At 43.3% G+C, this 18,587-nt stretch overlaps 1 protein-coding gene across 1 annotated transcript; it reads left to right on the top strand.

Moving 5' to 3' along the window:
• Positions 1 to 7,627: 7,627 nt before the first annotated feature.
• Positions 7,628 to 18,001, top strand: LOC141058933 (uncharacterized). Its single transcript, XM_073555147.1, has 7 exons — positions 7,628 to 7,730; positions 8,422 to 8,571; positions 8,701 to 8,880; positions 8,963 to 9,086; positions 9,170 to 9,267; positions 9,466 to 9,556; positions 16,680 to 18,001. Exons 1-7 carry the CDS (start codon positions 7,728 to 7,730, stop codon positions 17,657 to 17,659), a joined length of 1,626 nt encoding a protein of 541 aa, XP_073411248.1. The 5' UTR covers positions 7,628 to 7,727; the 3' UTR covers positions 17,660 to 18,001.
• The last annotated feature ends 586 nt before the right edge of the window (positions 18,002 to 18,587 follow it).

The raw sequence follows: 18,587 nt of genomic DNA, 5'->3' as shown, positions 1-18,587 counted from the left end.
CAACATGGGTTTACAAGAGACCGTTCCTGTCAGACTAATCTGATAAGCTTTTATGAAGAGGTAAGTTCTGGACTGGACCAAGGGAATGCAGTGGACGTGGTGTACATGGACTTTTCAAAAGCTTTTGATACGGTGCCACACAAAAGGTTGATACATAAAATGAGAACAATGGGGATAGGGGAAAATATGTGTAGGTGGGTTAAGAGCTGGCTCAGGGATAGGAAACAAAGGGTGGTTATTAATGGAGCACACTCGGACTGGGTCACGGTTAGCAGTGGGGTACCACAGGGGTCAGTTTTGGGCCCGCTTCTTTTTAACATATTTATTAATGACCTTGTAGGGGGCATAGAGAGTAGAATTTCAATATTTGCAGATGACACTAAACTCTGCAGGGTAATTAATACAGAGGAGGACAATTTTATATTACAGGAGGATTTATGTAAACTAGAAGCTTGGGCTGATAAATGGCAAATGAGCTTTAATGGGGTTATATGTAAGGTCATGCACTTGGGTAGAACGAACAAGTTGTATAATTATGTGCTTAATTGTAAAACACTGGGCAAAACAGTCACTGAAAAAGACCTGGGTGTATGGGTGGACGACAAACTCACATTTAGTGGCCAGAGTCAAGCAGCTGGTGCAAAGGCAAATAAAATAATGGGATGCATTAAAAGAGGCATAGATGCTCATGAGGAGAACATAATTTTACCTCTATATAAGTCACTAGTGCGTCCACACTTAGAATACTGTGTACAGTTCTGATCTCCAGTGTATAAGAAAGACATAGCTGAACTGGAGCGGGTGCAGAGAAGAGCGACCAAGGTTATTAGGGAACTGGGGGGTCTGCAATACCAAGACAGGTTATTACACTTGGGGTTATTTAGTTTGGAGAATCGAAGGCTTAGGGGTGATCTTATTACAATGTATAAATATATGTGGGGACAATACAAAGACCTTTCTAATGATCTTTTTACTCTTAGACCTGTGACGGGGACAAGGGGGCATCCTCTACGTCTGGAGGAAAGAAGGTTTAAGCATACTCACAGACGCGGATTCTTTACTGTAAGAGCAGTGAGACTATGGAACTCTCTGCCATATGATGTTGTAATGAGTGATTCACTACTAAAATTTAAGAAGGGACTGGATGCCTTTCTTGAAAAGTATAATATTACAGGGTATATACACTAGTTTCCTTAATATTGCGTTGATCCAGGGAGCTAGTCTGATTGCCGTATGTGGAGTCGGGAAGGAATTTTTTTCCCCAATGTGAAGCTTACTGTTGCCACATGGGTTTTTTTTGCCTTCCTCTGGATCAACATGTTAGGGCAAGTTAGGATAGGATATGGGTTGAACTAGATGGACTTAAAGTCTCCCTTCAACCTTAATAACTATGTTACTATGTTACCGGCTATGGCTGCTTTATCGGTGGTGTAGTCCAGCTGTATTACCATGATCACCATTTTGCCTCTAGACCACAACATTCTCCTCCACCCAAAACTGTTCAAATGACTTTGGGCATTGAAAGCCCTTTTCTATAGAACTTACAACCTGGAGGATCCACCTACCCCCTGGGACTAATAACAAGATTCCTATGTAAAATGCTAAAATGCCTATGGATGATACCAAAACAGTTTGTTCACCGTAGGCACAAGCCACATCAGCTCCTATAAACATGGAAACACCGGAGAAAAAAGGGAGCAAAACGACGACTGCAAAAATATTAATAATTTTTATTAAAAATCGTACAAAGAAGTGCACAAAATCTTGATGAGGTGCCAATATAAAGCAGAAGAACACATACATGACCATCCACTTGTCCATCCAAGATGGAAATAATGTCCTCATATATGCATTTTAGACATCATGCCTATAAAGTGGAAGTCCAAAATATAATACCGCCCTACAAAAATCAATGGCCATATGGCCCAGATTACTCCAAGTAAATCCCCTGAGCAAAGCTCAAAAAGTAAGGAGGAGAGACATATAATGTCCTTAGGGTGCAATGAATCTGGGCATAAACAAGGGCGACCACCAATGAAAGACAGAAATAAATGTCAGATCAAAATCTTACCAGAGGATGCAGGAGGAAGAGGGGAAGCGTCTGGCAGTGACCCCTGATGCGCGTTTCGCGGCGCAGAAAGGCCGCTTTATCAAGGAGATAGTAACCATATCTCCACAGGACCTTCATATACCCTGTGACCGCAGTCACGTGACCGAGATCAACCAATCAGCGCGGCCTCATTGGCGCATGCGCTCTGAGGTCGGCAAGCACCGCTGCACAGAACAGGCGTCATGCTGAACACAGGACACAAGTCAAAAGACCAAGGCGCCCATGTACAACACATAAAGACGCCCATCTGTCAGCAGCACAATTACCACCGCAGAGAGATGCTCACAGCTGCCCATAATTGTATCCCATATATAGGGTAAATGGAAATCCCAAAAATCCATACCGGGAAGATGAATGATTTTTAAAGGGGTCATGGCCATACATAAGAATCATCACATACATACATGGATATGCATCACATATAGCCCAGGCGATAAAGAGTCTCATATATTAAATACATCAAATGCATAAAACGAATTTATGGTCATGACACATACAACTATAAAGGCCACTAGATCCGATTCACATGTTTGATATAATATGCTCATAATTATATCCCATACATGGGAAGAACCCTAAGGTCCATGCACACAATAATCCTAAGCGGGTCATGACCGTAAAAAAGTCATCACATATATATAAATGTACATCGTATATGACATAAACAGTGAAAAAATCTCACATACTAAGTACATAAAATACATAGAATACAATATATGGTCATGATTCCCACAACTGTAGAGACTGCTGGATGTGGTTCACATAGATATGGTACAGGGTGAGGGTCCAAGGAGATATATGGTGTCCTCAAGGTCACTAAATATAAATTATTGACATACAAGAAAAGATTAGTGAAAATAAAGAGTAAAAATTAAAAATTAAAAACAATATAAAAACAACACACTGCCAGAAAAAAGGAGGGAGTGTGATATAGACTTGTGGAGGAAAAAGGACAGGAGGAATTCTCATTACCTATATATTATATGCCTATAAATATACCCAGATATCCATATGGAATATACTATAAAGAGAATAATGCAAATCATCCCATTGGGAATCCATTAACAAAAAAGAAAATAATATCCGGGACCAATTGATGCATAATTGTTAAATCCCCAAAGACTATAGGAATGGGGCCAAACTCAAAACTTCATTGAGTCCATTAGGGGTCATGGTGTCCAGTTGAACGAACCACCTGAGTTCCATCTGTGATAAAAAATGTTTTGTTATGAATGAGTCACCGTAGGAGGCAAAAACAGAAATACTAGCTAAGTCCAGAAAACCAGAGAAGTTGGCAGCTATCGGATTGCAGACCCCTGAACCTATCAACAACAACTAGCAGTAGCCATGGGGGGTTCCTACGGTGCCCTAGACCCCTCGATCACAGCCAGAGAACTAAATAGCCTAAAGACAGAGAGGGAAATCTAAACTGCCCCAGAGCAGACCCCAAAGCAATAGGCAGCCCCCAACATATAATGACGGTGAAGCAAGATGAAAAAACACTAACACAGATGGAAAGATAGGTTGAGCAAATGATTTAGCCCAAGCTAACTAAATAGGACAGGATAGAAAAGCTGCTGTCTGCAATCTGCCAAAACCCTATCAAAACATGAGCCAACAGACTGATAGGGAAAAAAGCCCTGAAGACGCTAGGCTTCAAAAAGACTATATCAGTACTCAGGTATTATCTGAAGGCAGAGCAAAAAGACAAAAAGGAATTCAGCTCACCCCCAGCAGGGAATGGCCGAAAACCAGAAAAACAAGGCAAAATAAAACCAAAACACAAATGCAAAAAGCAGAGCAGAAAACTTAGCTTTTGATTAGCAGGAATCAGACTGGTCTCCTAGAATACCACAGAGAAATCACCAGCAAGGCAGAAGGGCGTCGGCTGGCTTATATCCAGTCAGCAATTCCCGTCACCCAGTCATCATCTATCTGCTCAGGTGCTTGGTAATCAGCCTCACTACCTTCCTTCACCAGAAAAATGCAAAGTACTACATCTGGGCAATAAAAATGAAAAAAGCATATACAGAATGGGAGGAATAGGGCTAAGCAACAGTACATGTGAAAAAGACTTAGGCATACTAATAGATCACAGACTGAATATGAGTCAACAGTGTGATGCAGCAGTAAAAAAGGCAAATGCAATTCTAGGATGTATTAACAGAAGCATACAGTCTAGATCACGTGAAGTCATTATTTCCCTCTACTCCTCTTTGGTCAGACCTCATCTGGAATATTGTGTCCAGTTTTGGGCACCACATTTTAAAAAAGACATCAACAAACTGGAGCAAGTTCAGAAAAGAGCGACCAGAATGGTGACCGGTCTGCAAACCCTGTCTTATGAGGAAAGGTTGCAGGATTTGGGAATGTTTAGTTTGCAAAAGAGAAGACTGAGAGGAGACTTAATAGCTGTCTACAAATATCTAAAGGGCTGTCACATTGTAGAAGGATCAACTTTATTCTCATTTGCACAAGGAAAGACTAGAAGCAATGGGATGAAACTGAATGGGAGGAGACACAGATTAGATATTAGAAAAAACTTTTTGACAGTTAGAGTGATCAATGAGTGGAACAAGCTGCCACGAGAAGTGGTGAGTTCTCCTTCAATGGAAGTCTTCAAACAGAGGCTGGACAGACATCTGACTGGGATGATTTAGTGAATCCTGCTTTGAGCAGGGGGTTGGACCAGATGGCCCAGGAGGTCCCTTCCAACTCTACGATTCTATGATTCTATGACTTTGTTCTCACGTTTTGTAGGAGGGTTCGTCTGACTCCATCTTATGTTATCAGTATAAGTGCGAGAGATGAGAGACCGACGACTGCAGTTTTACCGTGTGTGTCCGGCGTCAGTTCTACAGTGTGAGAGATGCAGGGTCTGTGACCGAAGCTGGGGGTATACGGGTGTATACAGCATACACAGAGGGGTCTGCGACCAAAGCTGGGGGTATACAGGTGTATACAGAGTACACAGGGATCTGTGACCGAAGCTGGGGGTATACGGGTGTATACAGCATACACAGAGGGGTCTATTATTATTATTATTATTTATTGTTATAGCACTATTTATTCCATGGAGCTTTACATGTAAGGAGGGGTGTACATAATAAAAACAAGTACAATAATGTTAAACAATACAAGTCATAACTGGTACAGGAGGAGAGAGGACCCTGCCCGCGAAGGCTCACAATCTACAAGGGATGGGTGATAATACAGTAGGCGAGGGTAGAGCTGATCATGGTCTATGACTGAAGCTGGGGGTATACGGGTGTATACAGCATACACAGGGGGGTCTGTGACCAAAGCTGGGGGAATACAGGTGTATACAGCGTACACAGGGATCTGCGACCGAACCTGGGGGTATACGGGTGTATACAGTGAACACAGGGGGCTGTGACCGAATCTGGGGGTATACGGTGTATGCAGCGTACACAGGGGTCTGCGACCGAAGCTGGGGATATACGGGTGTATACAGCATACACAGAAGGGTCTATGACTGAAGCTGGGGGTATACGGGTGTATACAGCGTACACAGGGGGGTCTGTGACCAAAGCTGGGGGTATACAGGTGTATATAACGTACACAGGGGTCTGTTACCGAAGCTGGGGATATACGGGTGTATACAGCATACACAGAGGGATCTATGACGGAAGCTGGGGGTATATGGGTGTATACAGCGTACACAGGGGTCTGCGACCGAACCTGGGGGTATACGGGTGTATACAGCATACACAGGGGTCTGCGACCAAAACTGGGGATATATACAGGTGCATACAGTGAACACAGGGGGCTGTGGACGAATCTGGGGGTGTACGGTGTATACAGCGTACACAGAGGGGTTTGCAACCAAAGCTGGGGGTATACGGGTGTATACAGCATAAACACAGGGCTCTGAGACTGAAGCTGGGGGTATACGGGTGTATACAGTGTACACAGGGGTCTGCAACCAAAGCTGGGAGTATACGGGTGTATATAGTGTACACAGGGGTCTGCAACCAAAACTGGGGATATATACGGGTGCATACAGTGAACACAGGGGGCTGTGGCCGAATCTGGGGGTGTACGGTGTATACAGCGTACACAGAGGGGTTTGCAACCAAAGCTGGGGGTATACGGGTGTATACAGCATAAACAGGGCTCTGAGACTGAAGCTGGGGGTATACGGGTGTATACAGTGTACACAGGGGTCTGCAACCAAAGCTGGGAGTATACGGGTGTATATAGTGTACACAGGGGTCTGCAACCGAAGCTGGGGGTATACGGGTGTATACAGCGTACACAGAGGTGTCTGCGACCAAACCTGGGGGTATACAGGTGTATACAGCGTACACAGAGGGGTTTGCAACCAAAGCTGGGGGTATACGGGTGTATACAGCATAAACACAGGGCTCTGAGACTGAAGCTGGGGGTATACAGGTGTATACACTGAACACAGGGGTCTGCGCCCAAAGATGGGGGAATATGGGTGTATACAGGGCACACTGAAGGGTCTGCGACCGAAGCTGGGGGTATACAGAGAACACAGAGGGGTCCACACAAACATGGCTCCGCTCCATACACCTTGTACACACACGGCTCCGCTCCGTACTCCTCGTACACACACGGCTCCGCTCCGTACAGCTCGTACACACACGGCTCCACTCCGTACACCTCGTACACACACGGCTCCACTCTGTACACCTCGTACACACACGGCTCCACTCTGTACACCTCGTACACACACGGCTCCGCTCCGTACACCTCGTCCACACACGGCTCCACTCCGTACACCTTGTACACACACGGCTCCACTCTGTACACCTCGTACACACACGGCTCCGCTCTGTACACCTCGTACACACACGGCTCCGCTCCGTACACCTCATACACACGCGGCTCCGTGCCGTACACCTCGTACACACATGGCTCCGCTCCGTACACCTCGTACACACACGGCTCCGCTCCGTACTCCTCGTACACACACGGCTCCGCTCCGTACAGCTCGTACACACACGGCTCCACTCCGTACACCTCGTACACACACGGCTCCACTCTGTACACCTCGTACACACACGGCTCCGCACCGTACACCTCGTCCACACACGGCTCCACTCCGTACACCTCGTACACACACGGCTCCACTCTGTACACCTCGTACACACACGGCTCCGCTCTCTACACCTCGTACACACACGGCTCCGCTCCGTACACCTCATACACACGCGGCTCCGCGCCGTACACCTCGTACACACACGGCTCCGCTCCGTACACCTCGTACACACACGGCTCCGCTCCGTACACCTCGTACACACACGGCTCCGCTCCGTATACCTCGTACACACGCGGCTCTGCTACATCCACCCTGTAAACCCCTCCTGACCCCACACATAAACTTTCCCTCATCCAGCACCATGACAACCAGCACAGCAGAGTCCTGCACACACTGAGGCCCCTGATCATGTGACTCCTGACTCCTCCCCTCCTGTGACCTCATCACAGGTCCTGTGCGCACAGAGCAGCTGTAGAAATCTCCGGCCTCGGGGGTCTCACCAGACTTCGCTCTTTTCTTGCAGGGGCCGCAGTGGATTTCATCCGGGATCCATAGAGCTGAATAGAGGAGCGATGTTCCTTCACTCTGATGGTAATTGATGGTGACGTTTGTCCAACGTCCACGTTACCGAGTAAATCCCCCCAGGACTGCAGCCGGTAAAGACCCCGATATCCACAGGTGTCCCCTCTAATTGGGGGAAAGGGATAGAAAAGCCTCTTATCCAGAGGGGAAACCCTGTACATGGAGACATCGGCCTCAGATCTCTCCTGTCCTGTTCTTCCAGAAAAGCCTCAAACTTCTGTGTGTGACTCAGAGCTGAGATCTAACGTGAGAGAAGATTCCAGTGCGGGGAAGACGGGAAACCTTCATATAGACGGCCGGTGGGGATGGAGGCAGTGACCGACTCTGGCCAAATCTGTCTCTAGAGCCGTAGTAGAAGATGAAGATGTCGTCCTCATCATGAAGGAGTTATTTCTCATGTCGCGTGTAATGAATATCTCCTGCAGTATTGCTAATGCCGATTCCAGTGTCGGTAATGAGACGAGAATTAGCGTTATGGAAGATGAGTCTATGAGGAACGTGTTCAGCTGCCGACTCCGAGGAGGAAACTGCTTGTTGTCTGTGGCCTAAATATATAGGTTTTATTAGTAGATGTCAGGGAAGAAAACTAAACCCTGTAAGATAATAAATCTCCTCATATGTTTCCCTTATTATCTCCAGTAATTGTATTATTACACAGGATTCTTATGATGTTACATCGGATCATCTTCTTCTCATTCAGGTCTCTACAATATCGGATCCTCTCAGTGAAGATCTTCTACAAAAGAGAATTTTCCTGATTTACCCATCAAGGATGGATATGGACAGAGACAAGATGGCGGAGAGGATGTTACACCTCACCCTAGAGATCCTCTTCCGTCTCACTGGAGAGGTGAGAGATTCTGATGACATCACATTACATCATTCTTATCTATGGGAATAACAGATGGACAGAACTGGAGAGGTGAGGACTCTGGAAATGTCTGTAGTGAGATTTATTAATGTGTCTCTCCATTACCAGGATTACACAGTGGTGAAGAAGACCTCTAATGATCGCTGTCAGGACCCTGTGTCTGAGGGATGTGGAAGACACCTGAGCCCAATCACGGGGTCTCCACCTCACCCCCTGATCCATGAGGACATCAATGACCAGAAGATCCTAGAACTCATCTACAAGATGATTGAGCTGCTGACTGGAGAGGTGACACTGCTGGGAATGCTGGGACATTATACAGTAACACTATGAAGGGATCGGGGGATGACGGTATCATTGTATGTGTCAGGTTCCTATAAGGTGTCAGGATGTTGCTGTCTATTTCTCCATGGAGGAGTGGGAGTATTTAGAAAGACACAGAGATCTGTACAAGAACGTCATAATGGAGGTTCCCCAGCCCCTCACATCACCAGGTAATAGACAGGACTAAATACACGCGGCCTATAATTATCTGTATGTAGAGAATGAATTCAGTCCCTGTATGTGTTTCCTCCAGATCTATCCAGTAAGAGGACAACACCAGAGAGATGTCCCCGTCCTCTTCTTCCACAGGACTGTAACCAAGAAGATCCCAGTGCTCCTCAGGATCATCAGGTAGATGGAGAGAAGGTGTCAGGAGATCTCCCCTATGATGTGTAGACGGCTGTGAAGGTCTTGTGCTCAGTCTTGTTTTATCCACCAGTATTATATGTTTTATACTTGTGTAATGAGAACGGTGGAGATGGCAGGATTAGAGCTGATCATAGATGGGACGTCTCCATCTGTCTGTGACTTTTACAATATTTGTTTCAGGGTGAAGATCTGACCCATATTAATACTACAGAGACATATGTGAGGGGTGATGAGTGGTGTAAAGAGGAGATTCCCACATATGACTACCCAGGTGAGTAGTAACCACTGAATGCAGAGAAGTCACAGATTCCTCTCAGTCACCGGCTGTGGCTGCTTTATCGGTGGTGTAGTCCAGCCGTATTACCATGATCACCATTTTGCCTCTAGACCACAACATTCTCCTCCACCCAAAACTGTTCAAATTTCTTTGGGCATTGAAAGCCCTTTTCTATAGAACTTAGAACCTGGAGGATCCATCCACCTCAAAATGCTGACCGTTACCTGCCCAGATCTGTAACTATAAAGCCAAATGACAGCGTACGTAGAATGTGCTGACAAGATAGAAAATCACTTGAAAAAAAAATTATGATGGGCCCTATGAGAAAGCGGAGGGTAATGATGCTGTTGGCTTCCTAGATCCCTGAGATCTTATCGGATGAATCTCCGTTCTCTCCCTTCTGTGCTGCTGAATGTCTCATTGTTCCTAGGGATGAGCGAGTATACTCGTTAGGATTTGGTACTCGCAGTACTCCAATCCTGGCGAGTATTTCACAACTCTCCTCTCTAAGCTGTGCGTGGCTGAGGGCTGTAATATACATTTATTCCCGCCTGCAGGAGATGTGTTGGCTCCAGTCCTGGTGTCATGGAGTCACTCCACGTCATAAATTACATTGTTTTTGATCCTAAGGAATTCAGATTACTGCAAAATCTCTCCTGAAATGGGGAGCAATATTATTTTCTCTAATCTTCTGCTCCGGATCCATAGTAGCTCCAATGGTCCACCATAAATGAGGGCAACTCTGGTTTACTGTTGTGTAATCTGTATTTTTAGTTTTCAATTAATGAGATTCTCGTGATCTGGGGTGGGGCTGTGGGCGGAGCTTTATGAGGTGTGCTGATTACATATTCCTCTGTATTGGCTTATGACAGGTCGCTGATCCCTCACTGACCTGCCCCCATTATTACATGATGCATATAATAGCATTGATATTATTGGTGATAATGCCTATAATATTGTGGCTATTGTGAGGCTTAGAAAAAAAATTACATCCAGCAAAATGTCACCAGCGGTGCCTGTCCAGTAACCTCTATCTCTTACTTTGCTGGTTGTCACTATCTTCTCTGCTTTCCATATCCCAAGGATTGCCTTGCTCATCGCCCTTTAACACCCTCACCTGGAATCTGACCTTACACTGGGACCCCTAGGCTTGGACCATGGTGTTACCTGCTATTCTGTGGTGTTAGATGCCAAGAAGAATAGTCAGGTAGCTGGGTCAGAACCAGAAGGACAGAATACAGAATCAGAAGACACAAGAGTAGTCAGTAAAGGGGCCACGGTCACAACAGGAAACAAATACACAAGCCGCAAGCTGAGCACAGAGGACTGAACCAGAGGAGAACAGCGCTGTATCTGGCAGATTCCGGCCATGTGCTTTGCGCTTTAGTAGGGTGTGGTACTTTCCAATTGGCTGAAGTAGGGAGCAGATTACTCCAGCTGGACAGCAGGAACAGATCCCAGATGAGATTAGACACACCATATGCAGAATCCCTAATATAACTAAATGACAGAAAACCAGAATAGTAGAAATCCCCATAAAGTGATTCCATGTTATAAACTAATTCACTGATGGTTATAATCTATACACACGTGGTCAAAATTGTTGGTACCCCTCGTTTAATGACAGAAAAACCCACAATGGTCACAGAAATAACTTGAATCTGACAAAAGTAATAATAAATAAAAAATCTATGAAAATGAACAAATGAAAGTCAGACATTGCTTTTCAGCCATGCTTCCACAGAATTTAAAAAAAAATGAAACTCATGAAATAGGCCAGGACAGAAACGATGGAACCCCTGAAAATAATGTGACAAAAGGGACATGATAAATCCCGGTGTGTCCACTAATTATCATCACAGGTGTCTACAATCCTGGAATCAGTGAGTGGCCTGTATAGAGGCTACAGATACTCACTGTACTGTGTGGTGACATGGTGTGTATCACACTCAACATGGACCAGAGGAAGCGAAGGAAAGAGTTGTCTCAGGAGATTAGAAAGAAAATTATAGACAAACATGTTACAGGTAAAAGTTATAAGACCATCTCCAAGCAGCTTCATGTTCCTGTGACTACAGCTGCACATATTATTCAGAAATTTAAGCTCCATGGGACTGTAGCCAACCTCCCTGGACGTGGCCGCAGGAGGAAAATTCATGGCAAATCAAAGAGATGGATAATACGAATGGTAACAAGAGAGCCCAGAAAAACTTCTAAACAAAAGGTGAACTTCAAGCTCAAGGAACATCAGTGTCAGATCCCACCATCACAAAAATTTTCCTTTAGACCTAATTTTTTTTTACTTTCGTAAGGGTAATAGGAGAAAATGGACTATACATTTTGTTTTGCAATTTCTCCTGAGCATGCCTATACCCCATATTTGGGGGAAATCTACTGTTTGGGCACACGGCAGGGCTCGGAAGGGAAGGCACGCCATTTGATTTTTTGAATGTAAAATATGCTGTAATAATTAGCGGTTGCCATGTCGCGTTTGGAGAGCCCCTGATCTGCCTAAACAGTGGAAACCCCCAATAAGTGACACCATTTTGGAGACTAGACAGCTTTAGGGAACTTATCCAGATGTGTATTGAGCACCTTGAATCCACAGGTGCTTCACAGAAGTTTATAACTTAGAGTTGTCGAAATAAAAAAAATAACATTTTTCACAAATAATTCATTTTTTGCCCCATATTTTGCATTTTGATAAGGGTAACAGGAGAAATTGCTCCATACAATTTGTTGTGTAATTTCTCCTGAGATCGCCTATACCCCACTTGTGGGAGAATACTACTGTTTGGGCGCATGGCAATGCTTGGAAGGGAAGAAGCGCCATATTGGAGAGCAGATTTTGCTGGAATTGTTTGTAGGTGACATGTCAAATTGTCAGAGCCCCAGACGTGTTTAAACAGTGAAAACCCCCAACACGTGACCCCATTTTTTAAACTAGACCCCCAAGGAGCTTATCTAGATGTGTGGTGGGCTCTTTGAACCCCCAAGTGCATCACAGAAGTTAATTACGTAGAAACGTGAAAATAAAAAATCATATTTTAAAAAAAAAAAAAAAAAGATCTTTTCGCCCTCCATTTTTTATCCAAAGGGTAACAGGAGAAATTGGACCGCAAAAGTTGTTGTGCAATTTGTCCTGAGTATTCTGACACCCCATATGTGGGGGTAAACCACTGTTTGGGCGCATGGCAGAGCTCAGAAGGGAAGGAGTGCCATATTGGAGAGCAGATTTTGCTGGAATTGTTTGTGGGTGACATGTCACATTGTCAGAGCCCCTGAGATGCCAGATAAGCATAAGCCCCCAAAAGTGACTGCATTTTACCAAATACTTCCCTGAATGAATTCTTCTAGTGGTGCAGTGAGCATACTGACACCACAGCTGTTCCATAGAAAATTATACCATTGGGCGGTGAAGAAAAATAATTACATTTTTACCACTAAAATGTTGTTTTAACCCCATATTTTACATTGGAAAATATATAGATAGGTAAATGGTCACTACACCCAGAGATGAATTCACAGAGGGGGGTCGTTTCCAATTCCCAGAAGGGTGTCATTTCCAAAATGGGGTCACTTCAGGGGGGATTCTGCTGTTAATGCACTTTGGAGAGCCGCTAAGTGCCAGAACAACAGAATCCCCCCTGAAGTGACCCCATGTTGGAAATGACACCCCTCTGGGAATTCATCTATGGATATAGTGACCATTTTCACTACATGGATGATTTCCAGAAACTCATAGTAGAAGTTTCACAGCAAAAATGTCATTGTAGTGCCCAATATATTGTGCCCAGCTTGTGTCTCTGGAGACCTCCCCCACCTACCCCCGGAAATTGTTAAGTCAGCTCTACTCAAATGTGTCTGTCACTAAATAAACCAAATGCTTGAATGTCAAAACAGTTCAAAAACGCGGTTCTGTGTGGAAGATTGTAAAGCTGTCATGGAGGCATAAGGCTGGCAGTGATGGGCATTGTGGGTAATAATAGCGGGTATCATGCCTCATTCCTCTCTTGGAACATACACGACATCGTCTCTGGGGGTTCTTTCTTGTTTCAGTTGCTGGGATGAGTGCAATAAAATGTCGCTCAGTGAGTCTTCTCACATCTTCACATTGTAAAGGATTGGTGGGGACAAAATTTTCAAAAACAAGATTTTCAGTGACCTTTTCCTGATAATCAAGGAAAGTATCTGCATTTCCGGCTTTTTTGTATAACGCAAAAGAATTCTATGTGGCCACCTGAAACAAATACATGACTAACTTTTTATACCAGATCTATGATTTTCTTGATACCTGGTATGGTTGTAGAACCTGATCTGCAAGGTCCACACCCCCATATATTTGTTGTAGTCAATGACTAAAAACAGGTTTTGGAGTAGTGGATCCCTGTTGGTCTGCAGTGGCCCTTGTGGCATCTGTGTGGATCGAGCTCAGGATAAAAATATTTTATTTATCCTTAATATTAAGGGCAAGCAGCTCTCCATTGTGTAAAGCCCCTGACTGCCCCTTTCGGAACTTTTTGCTGACCAATGATTGTGGAAACCCCTGATGGTTTTTGCGAATGGTCCCACAAGCCCCTATGTTATGTTCAACTAGAGGTATGCTGGTGTAGTAGTTGTCAACATACAGATTGGAGCCTTTTTGTAAAAATTGAGTTATCAGCTCCCAAACCTTTTTTCCAGATGTCCCCAGATAAGTAGGGCATCCTGGTGGGTTTAGTTGGCTATCTTTCCCCTCTTAAATGTGAAATGCTGATGTGCATATGGTTGAACTCTCGCACATTTTATAGAGCTTTATTCCTAATCTTGCCCTCTTAGAAGGAATAAATTGCTTGAGGTGCAGACTTCCTTTGAATTTTACAAGGGACTCATCAATGGAAATGTTTTCTGTTGGGGTGTAGAGCTTTAAGAACTTTTCTGTCAAGTCTTCGATGATGGGTCTGATTTTGAATAGTCAGTCATGTTCTGGGGCATTTCTGGGCAGGCATTGACTATTGTCGTTAAAATGCCAAAATCTCATGAGCATTTCAAAACGGGTCCTAGGAAGAATGGCAGAAAACATAGGGGTGGCTTGAACAGGGCGGTTGGACCAATAGGACCGAATGCTCGTTTTTTAAAAAGCCCCATAGCGAATGTCAGTCCTAAAAATGTTTTAATTTCTAGGACATTAGTTTGTCCATAAATTTGACCTAGCATAATAGGATCGTGGATTCTGGCTGATGAATTGGGACACATATAAATTTGTAGGACAATATGCTCTAGCTATCTGTCAGAAAGAAATTAAAAAAATAATTGTTCCAAAATTTTCCACCTCCACATTTATACCAGGAATGGCATTAAAATTAGGGATGAATGGAGTAGCCGAATCCGAAGCCTCCCATCTGGGAAATGCTACATCAAGAGGCAAAGCCCCTTGGACATCGGTGTGCGCCAATTCTCGAGCACTAGGGACAGCGCTAGTACTGGGCATTGTTCCCTGAGTTGGAGACATTTCTCCAGAAGCGCTATTTGTCCTTCTTGTTGTACTGGTCCTTGTGTGTGAGGATGGACCAGAATCACTGCTCATTTCTGAGCTATCACTGTCGCTGCTACTAAAGCCCTCGAAATCCACATCGCCATCTGACACTGCACTTGCTTCGCTGTCAGAACATAAAAGTGTATAAGCCTCCTCTGCACCATAATACTAACGGGCCATTTCATTCATTTTTATTTTTTCCATAAATAGAAAACTATGACGTGACCAAATTATTGGGGAGACAATTGAGAAAAGCCTAATTCTTTAGCCTACCTCTAACTTTAGGATAAACCTAAAAATTAACCCTGACTTTAGCCCCAACACTAACCCTAACTATAGCACTAACCCTAACCTGCCTTATCTGTTTTTGTACTTTATAGCACAATCGCTGACTGACACAGCTGTTGGCAGCAGCTCTTGTAACACTGTTTCTCCTCTAATCTCTCACTGACAGGAGATCTGAGGAGAAACAGTGTTTTTATGAGGCAGATCGCCCGGGAAAGTTCGCTGCTACAACAAACTCTCCTAGTGATTTGTCTCATTGGCTAGTGTGAGGCTGACGTCATCAGGACCTGAACCAATCAGGTCTCGATGCGCACGGGGTCACAGCAAGCGTTGTGTGGTGGAATCCCCTCGTTATATGGTATGTGGGGGTCCCGATGAGCATAAAACCGCTGACCGTAGACAAACATTGGCATTGCACAAAGCCCTGCTAGCGCCGATGTCTATCAACCGTTGGAGGTCATGAAGCGGGTACGTTAAGGGTACCATAGTTTCTGTCCAGGCCTATTTCATTAGTTTTATTTTTTTTTTTAAATTCTGTGGAATCATGGTTGGAAAGCAATGTCTGACTTTCATTTGTTCATTTTCATAGATTTTTGATTTATTATTACTTTTGTCAGATTCAAGTTATTCCTGTGACCATTGTGTGTTTTTCTGTCAGTAAATGAGGGGTACCAGCAATTTTGACCACATGTGTAGGAGGAGTGAATATTTTGACTCCACAGCAACTTTCCGTAAATTAACACGCAGTGGATGTTGGAGAGTGAAAATTACACATTTGCCATTTTCTTACCCAGCACATAGTGCCCAGATTGTGCTCCAGGAGACACACACCGCAAATTAAGTGGATTCTTCTCACTATAATATTGCTAAATACAGGGATCCTAAATGTTGTTTGCGCACACTGCAAGACTCCGAAGTGAGAGCGGATTTTGCTGGATTGGTTTATAGAAACCCTGTTGCTTTTCAACAGCCTTTGAGCCACTAATAGTGCGGGAACCTCTGTTTTTCCATTGGCAGATGATGGACCTGAGTGGGGACTTGTTTTTGTGAGATGAGAATTGGTATTATTTTCACCTACATAACATTGATTGGTTTCTTTTTATTCGATATTTGGGAGGCAGAATGAACCAACAGTTGAACACCGCACACTACTGGTTCATCCAACAAGGTTTTCTATTAGACGGTGAACTGTCATTGTCTTGGTAAATAATTAAAGTTTTTTACATAGCTTGCCATTTTTATGGACAGTTTAAGTAGAAATATTCAAAAATATAAAACTCAAGGATATTTTATAAAAATTTTTTTTTCTTATCTTAGCAGATGACTGTACCAGGAGATCAGAGGGACAGCTGACATCTTCAATTTTTAAATCTGATGATCTTGAAATCCTACAACGAACAACTGAAGTGATTGCTATTACTCCAGATATATCATCATCCATTCACAGAAAAGATCTGTCATCTGATCCTATGAAACAGGTCCCATCTTCTGATTCATTACTGACTACTAAGGAAAATCAAAGTCACAAAAGAGGCATTAAAAAACAAACTGCTCCTAAAGCAAAGAAGTCATTTTCATGTTCAGAATGTGGGAAATGTTTTAACAAGAAATCACATTTTGTTACGCACCAGAGAATTCACACAGGAGCGAAGCCTTTTTCATGTTCTGAATGTGGAAAATGTTTTAACTGGAAATCACAATTGGTTAATCACCATAGAACTCACACAGGGGAGAAGCCTTTTTACTGTTCAGAATGTGGGAAATGTTTTAACTCAAAATCACAATTGGTTAATCACCATAGAACTCACACAGGGGAGAAGCCTTTTTCATGTTCAGAATGTTGGAAATCTTTTAACACCAAATCACATTTTGTTACACACCAATTAACTCACACAGGAGAAAAGCCTTTTTGCTGTTCAGAATGTGGAAAATGTTTTAACCATAAAGGGAATCTTGTTACCCACCAGAGAATTCACACAGGAGAGAAGCTTTTTTCATGTTCAGAATGTGGGAAATCTTTTAACAACAAATCACATTTTGTTACACACCAATTAACTCACACAGGGGAGAAGCCTTTTTCCTGTTCAGAATGTGGAAAATGTTTTAACCATAACGGGAATCTTGTTAAACACCAAAAAACTCACACAGGGGAGAAGCCTTTTTTATGTTCAGAATGTGGAAAATGTTTTAACCATAACGGGAATCTTGTTAAACACCAAAAAACTCACAAAGGAGAGAAGCCTTTTTCATGCTCAGAATGTGGGAAATGTTTTAACCAGAAAGGGAATCTTGATTAACACCAAAGAACTCACACAGGAGAGAAGTCTTTTTGATGTTCAGAATGTGAGAAATGTTTTACTCAGAGTTCAAATCTTGTTACATGTGAGAGAATTCATACAGCAGAGAAGCCATATTCTTGCTCAGAATGTGGGAAATGTTTTAAATGGAAAAATAAATCTTGATTCAAAGAACCCACATAGGGGAGAAGACTTTTTCCTGTTCAGAATGTGGGAAATGTTTTAACCGGAGATCACTTCTTCTTTGACATCAAGTCACACAGGGGAGAAGCTTTTTTCATTTTCTTAATGTGGATAATATTTTACTTGGAAATCAACTGTTAATAAACATCAGAGGCATCACATAGGGGAGAAGGTTTTTTTATAATGTTGGAATAGTTTTAATCAAAATTGAATCTTCTTAAATAGGTTGTCTCTTGTCATTCCTCATGTTTGTTGACAAAAGGAAAAAAATAAACTTTATTACTTCCAAAAGTAAAACTATATTCCTAATTCACCCCCTGAAGGTTAGTCAATAGGTGACTAATAGAAAAAACATATATCCCACATCTCAGTATATAGGGTGAGGAGATGTATACACACTCACTCTCCAAGCCTCTCATTTCTACGACTCATCAGGAGACTATTTAATATTGACCTATATCCACGCCAGACTAGACAAAATAAAAACTAAAATCATGCATCATGTTATCTGAAACAGTCAGAAAACTAGCCACATATCGGCAGATCCCAGACCTCAAACTATATACTGTGTAAGTTTATAAGCCACTCCAGTGTCAGGAATAGATAGTATGTGAAAATACAGTATAATTCTTGTGTTTTTCTCCTATAGGGACTGCCCTAGTTTGGGATTGTAACAGCTGTTAATTAGTAGTGCAGACAAATTGTCCTAGACCAGTGATGGCGAACCTATGGCATGCAGAGCCCT

The sequence above is a fragment of the Dendrobates tinctorius genome, unplaced genomic scaffold, assembly GCF_039654945.1.
Source record: "Dendrobates tinctorius isolate UK_male_01 unplaced genomic scaffold, ASM3965494v1 ptg000221l, whole genome shotgun sequence".
In the NCBI taxonomy this organism is placed as follows: Eukaryota; Metazoa; Chordata; class Amphibia; order Anura; family Dendrobatidae; genus Dendrobates; species Dendrobates tinctorius.
The sequence above is the reverse complement of the archived record's forward strand: the minus strand, read 5'-3'. Positions and strand labels throughout refer to the sequence as shown.

Excerpts from the sequence above, each read along its gene's own strand:
- LOC141058933 (XM_073555147.1), top strand. Across the intron at positions 8,572-8,700 it reads TCTTCCGTCTCACTGGAGAG|GATTACACAGTGGTGAAGAA; the intron begins GTGAGAGATTCT and ends CTCCATTACCAG. Across the intron at positions 9,268-9,465 it reads GTGCTCCTCAGGATCATCAG|GGTGAAGATCTGACCCATAT; the intron begins GTAGATGGAGAG and ends TATTTGTTTCAG.